Raw genomic sequence first — 10,977 nt, 5'->3', positions numbered from 1 at the left:
TGATTTTCAGCAAAGTAGTTGCTCCTTACACAACTTCAAGCATTGGGCAGCTCATATTCTTTGAGAGCTTTCTGTGGCTGCATTTAGGTAGTGGAAATGCAAATAATGTAATAATTTAAAATCAATAAACAAACTAATAAATACTAATTTATCTCTGCAATAACAAATTCATATAGATATAACTTACTTTCAATTTCTTTTTGACCCCGTGTAAATTTCTACACCAATCGCCTGCACACATTAACGTCTGGACTGTCTCCGGAGCAAGTGAAGCACGGTATGAATCAATCATCCTAGTTCCAGCACTAAAGGTGGCCTCAGATGCGACGGTAGTGATAGGAATGGCCAATACATCAGCCGTTAACTGAGAGAGTACCAGGTATGCTGATCGGTTGACTTTCCACCAATCTAAACAGTTGAAATCCTTCGGATTTTGTCCAGGAAGTTGGCGAGGCTTGTCTAGGTAATCCACCAACTCGCTCTTATGGGGTTCATCGGATTCGAGTTCACCACAATACTCATCCAAATCATCCCAATAGTCAGCACTTGCTCAAGGTGGACACACTATTTCGGATGCAGGATTTAATGAACAACCTGTCCCTGCACTTTCACTTGTAGCCATAGCAACATACTCGTCATAAAGCTCAAAGATGGCTTTTCGAACATATGTGATATTCTCTTGAGCTTCATATGTGGAATACATCTTAGGGAAGGCAAACTCTATTGCTTGCATTTTCTGTCTGGGATCCAAGATAGCTGCAATGGACATCAATAAATTACACTCTTTCCAGTATTTGTCAAACTTGAGCTTCATTCTTGTAATCATACCCCGGACAAAATCATCTTCATCATTCACTCGTGCATCCAAGAGTTTCTTCACCTTTAGAATCTCAGGGAGGAATAGATTGCTAGTTGGATACTCACTCCCCGAAATTATGTGTGTGGCTGTGTAGAACTTCTCTAAAATGGTGCAAACTTTCTCAACCTTCTCCCAATCCTCTGAAGATGGACAAGACTCATAAAGGGGCTCTCGAACTTGAAAACGAGGAAAAACCTCTTTATATTTTATAGCACAATTCAACATTTCATATGTTGAATTCCATCTGGCCCTACAATCATGGAGCAATTTTTTTCCAGGAATTTGTAGGTGTTGAGCAATTTCTGCAAATAGCAATGCCCTACCATCAGACTTGTTCACAAAATCTACACTATCTCGAATATTTTCACAAATATCTACTATATCCTTCAAGCCATCTTGAACCATAAGGTTCAAGATATGGGCGCAACAACGAACATGAAACAGTTTTCCTCCACCCAAAAGCTTCTTGCATCTCCCGAAATCATCTTTCAACAATCTCACGGCCACATCATTGTTTGAGGTATTGTCCATAGAAATAGTGTGAATTTTTCCCTCAATTCCCCATTCCTTTGCACACTTGAAAACTGCATCCGAAATCTCAACTCCTCGACGTGGTGGTCGAATATGAACAAAATTTAACACTCTCTTCTGAAGCTTCCAATTTCCATCAATCCAATGTCCGGTCACCACCATGTATTCAATTTTTTGATTCTTTGATTTCCACATATCGGTGGTCAAGCTAACTTTTTGTACATGCCTCAACAAGTTCTTCAACTTCTTTTTCTCTATCTCGTACACCTGGGTACAATCTTTTTTAGCTGTCATGCGTGAAATCTTTTGCCACTCCGGTCAGCCGCGTTTCATCATTATGTTGAAACCCTCTTCCTCCAAAATTGTGAAAGGATGCTCGTGCATCAATATCCAATGTGCAGCAGCCTCTCTCATTGCTTCCATATCGAATTTGCCAGTGTGCAATGATGGTACAGTTGGAGAACGCTCATTCGCTTGCTGAAAGCTTATCTTTGTTTGCTGCTCGGCCTTTCTAAACTTGGCTTTTCTAACGGAACAGTTTTCTTGATGCCTTCACATGCTGCTGGTTTGTTTAGTTTTTCCCCGATTCAGTTTCTTACTACAATGTTTACAAATGGCATAATATATGCCATTTTCTTCCAAATCATCGAAGTCTTCCCATGCCTCATATGTTTTATTCCTTTTAGGCACTCGAAATTTACCATCATCTTCAGCTTCATCTCCTTGCTGCCTATTGGTGTCTTCGGTTCCCTCTTGTTGTGTTTCACACCACCCTCTTGTGTGAGATCACAGGCATCATGGCTTACAAATACTGGGTTGTTAATCATGACTGGTGTGGATGAATCGGTCCCAGACACATGTGGTATTGAAGAAACCTCGGGAGGACTAATAGACATGCCTTTAATAGAAAAACAAACATTTACATTAAAATGAGTTCCACTTCAAATATTTTGACACGGAGCATTAAATTCAAATCAAACAGACATTGGAAGAAATAGAAAATGACACACAAGTACCCAAATCTGGAAAACAGCTCCCAAAAAAATTGAAAATGACACACAAGCACCCAAATCTGGAAAACAGCTTCCAAAAAACATTCATATCAGGGCTAAAGTTCATAGCAAATTCAGATCTTATATAATATTTCAATGCTATGAAAGTATGAAGTATAAAACAATTCATAATAAAGGTAAAGAGAACATCAATCAAATCTGTATCAGTCTCAAAGCAATTACTCACAACAGAAAATAAAATTTAATTTGATGTGAGTGTTAACACTCAAAAGCGGAATAGATTGAATTCTAAAAGCATATTACCCAGAATTCTACAAATAAAAAAGAAGTCAGATTGAAAGAACTCAAATGTTAAATTTGACTGAGAGCTGCCAATTTTTTTTTTTTTTTTTGAAAACTAACCTGGAGACTCAGAATAGTTTGAATAAAAAAAGACTGCTGAGCCTGAAAAAATTGAGTATGCATATCTAAATTCATCAATACTAAAATAGGAAACTCAAAAATCCCAATAATGTTTTGGATTTTAAACTCATTTACTATTGATGCCAACCACCATCTCATCTTGAAATGGATATTATGGTATCCCATTTTTTTTTAATTTGCATTGGATAAAATTAGAAAGCCTTTTGTTTTCATTTTCTTATTTTTATCAACGAGAAACAAACAAAAGAAATAGCTCAATCAGAGCTGAGTTTAGGAAAAACTTCAGGGCCCAAGAGAAAATTTGTATGAAACTTCAAGCACTACTGTAGCAACAAAGCCTGAAAGTTTTGATAAGATTTCATATATATTCGGCTGGGAATGATAAAGGGGGCTATTAGAAGCTTTGATATGTCTTCAGATTGAGAAACTTTTGTACTTTACGACGTATCCCCTTTTCTACAGTTTCCTATTCCATGCAGTGTTTTGTTTTCCAGGAAAGGTTAGTTTTAGTTCCGATTGAGAAACTCTTGTTTTGATGCTATTATTGACCCAAGTAAAAGATCTTTTAGTTTAACTGCATAAGCTAGCATCAAAATTATTCTCCAGAGAACATAACTGAATATTCTCATTAATCTCATTAATATACTAGCTAATTAACACTTAATAATCCAACTTAAAGCAAATTTCTGAAATCAGTGCATTTTCACATCAAAGAAAAACCCATAAACATGTTAGAGCCAATGTCAAGAAACTTACCAATTCTTGGAGCTGTCGCGCCAACCACCGAATCACTTGTTGAAGGAATCGAGCTGCCCTCCATTTCCTCAAAATTCCAGTACAGCAATGGAGAAGGAATGGGATACGGAAATTGAATATATTGAATCGCAGGCTGCAGCCCCCAATTTTTTGGTTAGGGCTTGGAGATTAAAAATTAATATTACATTTATAAAATTTAACCTCATAATGCACATATTTACTACACAAATGCACAATAAGTACCTTAATTTGTCAAATGCAGCTGTTGAAATTGATGGGTTTTGATTTGATTTGAAACCCCCACTCAAAGGTCGGCTGCTCAGTGCTCACGCTGCTACCTACTCCATGTTGAGCTAAACTGCTGAAGTGTTTAAAGCTTTAGATGATCGACTGCCTTGTGAGTTGTGACTTGTGACAGTTGAGGAGATGAGCCAAAGAATAAGAGATTGAAATTTGAGAGTCAAGGCTGAAGAGGAAGGAACGGCCGAACGAAGAAGAAGAAAGAACTGTGAAGGATGAATTCGACGGAAGCTTTTTCATTTTTCGTTTTTAGTTTTCCTCATTTCATCAGAATTCTCGAGCCAAAATTACTTATTCACCCTTGTTTACTAATTGGCAGGGAACTGCTTAAGCCCGTAAATATTCTAGCTAACAAACCTAAAAGAGTAAATTGATATATAAACTAAAATACAATATATATGTGCTACCGAGCTCGAGCTACTCGTCGAGCTCGAATTTCTGACTCCTTAATACTCGAGATCGGCTCGTTTACTGTATAGCAAGTAGATCGAGATTGACTCGAACTCGAATTTGCTCGAGATTGATTCGAGTAGCTAATCAAGCTACTCGCGAGCTCGATTCAAGCTCCTCGAATTCTCTGCACCCCTAGTTGCGCATGATGTAAGCCTTTTGCCTGAATTGGGCCCTGACTTTCGTTACCGATCGACTCGAGCTAGAAGCGGATTCGGTCGGGCGATATGGTGACCCTGGGTGTGAACGTCGGTATACTCGAGTATTACCTTGTAGGTTGGTGGAGCCTGGCCAACGTCCAGAAGGGGGTGAATGAAACGAAAGAACGAACGAGGGTTTTAATTACAAAATGCATTTTTCAAAAGAATGAAGGAATAAGGGGAAATGTCAGGAGAACGAACGAACGAACGAATTTATGGCTCCTTGTGAGCCCGTATCCTTTTAATGTATGTGTTAATATCGCTTTCCATGGTAAATGTTTCTTGAATTATTGATGCTCTGTGTTTAATGTTTTGGATTGATTATTTGATTATGTGTTCGGAACCTCACTGAACTTTTAGCTCATCCCTTTAGTTTTGTTTTCATTAACAGGGGAAGGCACGCAAGGATGAGAGTTTGGTATAGACTAGCTTGGTCTAGCTCTTTGTTTTTGTAATGGTTCTCGCCTTAGTGCTTGGCACGGTCTGGTTGTATGGTGAAGTGAGAACCTTTGTACATTTGATGGTTGTACTTCCTTTTGAGATAGCAATGTATTTATAAGTTTCACTCAAGTTTTGGATTGTTGTATGTTATTCCTTTGGTTGTATTCCGGATTTGATTAAGGAACGACTGAGTCCCGGCGAGAGCTAGGCAGGCGGTCCACCGAACCCTTTGGTTCGCCTTAGGGGGAGGTGGAGCTGTCACAAACTCCCTCTGCACACTCCATGGGCAACTACACCTCCCCTGAATAATATGGACCAGCACCAATGAATCATATTCCAAATGCAATTTAAGTAGTCCCTGAGATACACCTAAATGAACACCACAAAGAAGCTTTTTCAACTCTGTGTGCAGACTTGTAATCTCCCCAAAATAGCATGAAAATGCAAGAAAGGACTTTCTATCACAATCCCTAAACAAACCACCACCTTCACCCCTCCTAGGATTACCTCTCGAGCAACCATCTAAGTTCAACTTCACCACCGATTGGATCGGATGCCCCCAACTAACCGCCAATACCTTAACATCAGTTTGCAACCTAGCTACTGCATCCCAAAAGCTAGGCCACGACTGACATGTCAAAGAAATCTCTTGAAATTGGAGAAAGAAACACTCCCGCATCTCAACAAAGATCCGATGACAAACGGGCATTACTTGCTCCAACTTACCATAACAACACTCCTATTTCACATCTTCCATAAATTCCAACAAATCAAGGAAGGCAAAATATGAAAAGTGAAACCAAGGTAAGGATTACCGGCAGGCTTCACCCACCAACTCATCACCTTATGCCTAACCATAAAAGATTCTCTAACCTCTCCGACTAATACTTCAAAATAATCCAAAACCTTTCTAGCGACCTCACCAGTACAAAAAATATGATTAACAGTTTCATGACATGGATGCAAATAGCAAAAACAATGAGAGGGCCCTAGCACACCAAACCTATGCAATACATCCATAATTGGCATCCTACCAAATATCAATCCTAACATGAAAAAGGAAATTTTCTCTGGTAGAACCCGATGCCACAAAGAAGAAAAAAGTCTAGAGACATTACCACCTTGCCATACTATCTGGAAGGTCAATGAGATAGTAAATGCACTTGAGTTATTTAGAGCCCAAACCATTTTATCTACCTGCACCAAAATAGGAAGAGCCACATCCACCACATACTTCACACATTTTGCCGGTAATACCCTATTTAAACGCTGCAAATCCCAACCACCTTGATAAACAATGTCTACAACTGAATGCTTTCGAAAAATATCCACTTGCTGACACAATGGAGCCGTCCCTAACCAATTGTCATGCCAAAAACTCGAAGAACCACTACACAAAATCCACCTTATATGCTTCTCCACCACCAATTGAATCTCCAACATCCTCTTCCAAGTGAGTGATTGCCCTGGCAAACGATTTGAATAGTAAGGATGCGAACTTGGACTGTACTTCAAGTGCATGAACTCAACCCATAAAGATTGTCGCATCCTAAATTCCACCACAACTTCAAAGAAAAGGCATCAAACACATGCTGCAAAAAATGTAATCCTACACCTCCCTCCTCATAAGGCTTGCATAGCTGATTCCATTTAATTCAATGGAACCGAGGTCCAGGCTCAGAGGAACCCCATAGAAAATCAGTAAAAATTCATTCCAACATACCGAATGTCCCTTTTGGAGGGTTAGAGGCTGTAAAAGTATGGATCAGCATTGATGTTAGCACACTCGATATCAAAACCAACTTTCCACCAGCTGACAACAATGTCTCCATGACAACACCCTACTTGTGACCAAAGTAAAGATTTGATACGAATGTCGCCAATCTTGTGATGAAACCCGTAAAAGATTAGTTTCAGGATCGACAAGAGGACACCAAGTTTGGAGCGGATGACCTCAACCCGTTAATCATGTGGTTAACGAACCTTGGTATAATACAACCTAGTACGATTCGAGATTGATAAGTCACGAACACCTAGAGAAATTCTAAAGTATTCAAGAAACCTTGGAGAAACCAAGAAAACTCTCAAAATTTGATTTATTCATTGAATGCCTAAAACCATTGGAAGTGTGGGCTATTATAGTCTTACATAGAGATGAACAACTAAATAATGTGGAACTAGTCTAGAATTGTGGGCTTGACTAAGACTAACAATTGTAGGTTTGACTATTTCCATAAGACTAGGAATTGTGGAATTGACCAAACCTTATGAGGTCATCCCTTAGGTAAATAACCTTATGAGATCATCGCTTAGGTAAATAACCTTATGAGGTCATCCTTTAGGTAAATAAAGCAAGGCTATGGACCATTAAGACCTTGTTACAATGACTTAACTAAAACAGCAAATGTGACTAGAGAAGGATCATGTATGGTTCTCTTTGACGTGCACTACATGGATGACTTTCATTTCTTCATGCTCAAGTCCCTCAATGACTTTGGGGTCAATTTCTTGGCCTTGTATCTCACGAACAAGTCCTTGGAGTTCCTCCCTCATCTTCTTAGCTCGTGCTCGAGTTACGGGTCCTAGGGGAACTCGAATAGTTCGCAATGATGTCTCTTGGTTCGTATCATCCCCCTCCTCTTCAAAAGGATTTGTCCTCAAATCAGCTTCATCGTCTGCAAGAAAAGGAGATAGATCAGTGACATTGAATGTAGCGCTCACATTGTACTCATCGGGTAGGTCCAGTTTGTAAGCATTATCATTGATGCGCTTGATGACTTGAAATGGTCCATCTCCTTGGGGAAGTAATTTATTGCGCCTTTGGACTGAGAACCTTTCCTTGCGTAGATGTAACCATACCCAGTCACCAGGTTCAAACACGATGACGCGTTGGCGTCCCTTGTTAACCCGTCGAACAACTTGGTCCATCCTTCGCTCAATGTTTAGACGTACCTGCTCGTGTAATTTCTTGACAAAATCTGCTCGTTTAGCACCATCCATGTTAATGTGCTCAGAAGAAGGTAAAGGTGATAGGTCTAGTGGTATTAAAGGGTTAAAACCATAGACTATTTCAAATGGTGAAAAATGAGTAGAACTATGCACCGTGCGATTGTATGCAAACTCAACGTGGGGTAAACACTTTTCCCAGGTTCTAATGTTTTTTCTAATGATGACACGCAAGAGAGTAGATAGTGTATGATTGACAACCTCAGTTTGGCCATCAGTTTGTGGGTGACTAGTAGTAGAAAATAGCAATTTGGTACCCAATTTTCCCTACAAAATTTTTCAAAAGTAACTCAAAAATTTGACATCCCTATCAGAGACAATTGTCCTAGGCATGCCATGCAATCTAATAATTTCTTTGAAAAACAAGTTAGCAATGTACGATGCATCATCTGTTTTGTGACATGGTATAAAATGTGTCATTTTTGAAAATCTGTCAACAATAACAAAGATGCTATCATTTCTCCTCTTTGACCTAGGTAACCCTAAAACAAAATCCATGGAAATGTCGGTCCAAGGTTCCTTAGGTACAGGTAAAGGACTATAAAGGCCATAGGGTTGAAATTTAGACTTAGCTTTGTGGCAAGTGATGCATTTAGCCACCATTCGCTCCGCATCTCGCTTCATTCTTGGCCAATGGAAGTGCTCTTGAAGGATAGCTAAGGTTTTAGCCATGCCAAAATGTCCCATCAAGCCACCTCCGTGTGCTTCCCTAACAAGTAAAGAGCGAATAGAGCAGTTAGTTATACACAGTTGATTGAGGTAGAAAAGAAATCCATCAAGAATGTAGAATTTACCTTGAGTTGCTGAATCACAAGAGTCATAAATACCTGAGAAATCTGGGTCATTGGTGTATAACTCTTTAACTAATTCAAATCCTAACAATCTTGCATCATGTTGAGTGAGCAAAGAGTATCGGCGTGATAATACATCAGCAACAACATTAGTTTTTCCCACTTTGTACTTAATCACTGTGAGAACCCGTAATTTTCATTTTCTAAGTTTTATTATTTTTCATGACTTGTTTTCTGCATTTTCGTGTTTAGAAAATTTTTCTAGATAAATTTAAGGAGCAGATATAATTTTTAGATGATTTTTCTAGTATCGAATAGATTTTGAGAAATTAAGAACAGATACCGGACGTGGGACCCACTAGTGCGAAAAGTCCGGAAAAATTCGGCCAACTAGATTAAGTATTGAATACTGGAATTAATTTATCGGGTGTTAAGAGATAAGTAGAGAGTGCTAAGTGGATTGATATAAGGGAGACAAGGTAGGTGAGCATTAAATTAAAGGTGACAAGTGTCACCATTTGATTGGGCTACCTTAAGACTTTCTTACCATTGACTTAAATAACCAAAAATGACCCAAAAATCATCAAAATTCCTCCAAGGGTGGCCGACTTTCTTGAAGCTCAAAGGAAAGAAAACTCTTCACAATTTTGGTCTCCAATCTTGCTCAATCTCTCAAATCAACCGATTAATCTTCCAATTGTTCCATAAAACTCCTTCACTTAGTGATTTTGAGGTGATTGGTGAAGTTATTTGGAAAGTTAAGGTGGTCCATAGCTCTCTCTCTCTTGTTTTAAAGGTAAGTTGTGAAGAACCACCCTCCTTCTTTAATTGATGCTCAAATCATGCTTAGTGGAAGTAGAAGATGCAAGTTTATGGATTAATTCTTGATTTGTGGTTGAATTGATGACTTTTTATTATTTTTGGGGAATTTTCTTTTTTAATTCAAGCATGATGGTGTGGCTATCTATGATGTGGAAATGATCTATAATGACTTAAGGAGGTGGGAAAAGTGATTAAATGCAACCAATTTCTGTTTTGGAAGAAAATTGGAAAATCTAGGGTTCTTAAGGGTACATTCTGTCCGAATTTTTAGGAACTAGATAGAGGCCGAATTGGCCTTAGCTCAAAACATAAAAGTTGTAGGGAATGACATTTTAAAGGTGCCTACAAAATTTCCGGTCAATCGGAGTTGTATGGAGTGAGATATGTCGATTTTACTATTGCTGATCTGGGTTGCTCAGAATGTGAAAACTGCGCTTGTAATCGTTTGTTTTGACTGGAATTGGTTTGGATTTTGAAGTTGGTGTCTTCTGATGAAATGTAGCTGGATGTCTTAGCTAACATATTCCTTTGGAATTTCAGCATTTGGACCTGTATAGACTGAGTTATAGTAATTACAGAATTATGTGATTTGTAAACCTGTTTTTAGTGTTTCCGGTTGAGTATCTGGCACATTTGACCTAGTTGTGCTAGGATTTAGACTAAGTGACCTTCTACATTGTTGTAGCCCTATCTTTTAGCTTCGATATGGTGGGTCTTGCACCCTCATCCGATACTCGTAGTGGAATTTGTACTATTACCGCAAAACGACGTCAAAACTGTATTTTTCCGGGCCAATGCTAGTTACATTTCCGAAATTTCTGGTTTCCTCTATTGTTTGTAAATGTTTATGGAACCTTATTGGGGTCATGTTTGGCCTTGGTTTATGACTCGTTATCGAGTGTCATTGTATTTGTTTGCATGTTTTTAGGGCGTGACGGTGGTGCACAACGTTCTTTTGACTAAAGTGTTTGAAACCACATTGTGCTAGCTTGGTGAGTGTACTACTCACTTATGTGCTATTACATGGCTTTGATCTTTGTACTTGAGATGTTGAATGTTGATTGATCCAAGTGAGAGTGTACTTTATCACTTTCACTTATTGTTTCGCATGTTATTGGAAAGTTATATGAAATGAAATACATGACTTCAAATATTATCCATGAGCTCAACCCCATTGGTTATTGATTGAATCGAGCCGGCGAGGGCTTGGTCGTGCCAATTAATGTGCCTTGGGGCAACATCATAGGGAATCTTGTAGTATGAGAGACTCTTGATTCCGGTTTACTCGAGTAATACCACAATGCAAGTGTTTGGATTTCGGGCCCGGTTGAGGAATGTTAGGAGGAAGGGAATGGAAGTTAAGAGGAGTCTACGGTTGGTTACCT

The 10,977-nt window shown here is 38.9% G+C and overlaps 1 protein-coding gene and 1 long non-coding RNA gene across 2 annotated transcripts; both read right to left on the bottom strand.

Moving 5' to 3' along the window:
* LOC140016044 (uncharacterized) lies at nt 1-272 on the bottom strand. Its single transcript, XR_011822373.1, has 2 exons — nt 188-272; nt 1-77 (listed from the first exon to the last, which is right to left on the bottom strand). It is a non-coding gene; the product is annotated as an uncharacterized lncRNA (long non-coding RNA).
* A 278-nt stretch (nt 273-550) lies between these two features.
* On the bottom strand, nt 551-2,286 carry LOC140015931 (zinc finger BED domain-containing protein RICESLEEPER 2-like). The gene is made up of 2 exons (XM_072068764.1): nt 2,092-2,286; nt 551-1,657 (listed from the first exon to the last, which is right to left on the bottom strand). The coding sequence occupies exons 1-2, from the start codon at nt 2,284-2,286 to the stop codon at nt 551-553; spliced, it is 1,302 nt and encodes a 433-aa protein (XP_071924865.1).
* Nucleotides 2,287-10,977: the final 8,691 nt, after the last annotated feature.

The sequence above is a fragment of the Coffea arabica genome, chromosome 10c, assembly GCF_036785885.1.
Source record: "Coffea arabica cultivar ET-39 chromosome 10c, Coffea Arabica ET-39 HiFi, whole genome shotgun sequence".
Lineage (NCBI taxonomy): Eukaryota > Viridiplantae > Streptophyta > Magnoliopsida > Gentianales > Rubiaceae > Coffea > Coffea arabica.
This window is presented reverse-complemented; position numbering and strand designations above follow the sequence as displayed.

What these genes read in the sequence shown, in the direction of transcription:
- LOC140015931 (XM_072068764.1), bottom strand. Translation starts at nt 2,286, where the DNA reads ATGTCTATTAGTCCTCCCGAGGTTTCTTCAATACCACATGTGTCTGGG. An exon ending in AGATGAAGCTGAAGATGATG is followed by an intron (nt 1,658 to 2,091) that starts GTAAATTTCGAG and finishes GATTGTACCCAG; the next exon opens with GTGTACGAGATAGAGAAAAA.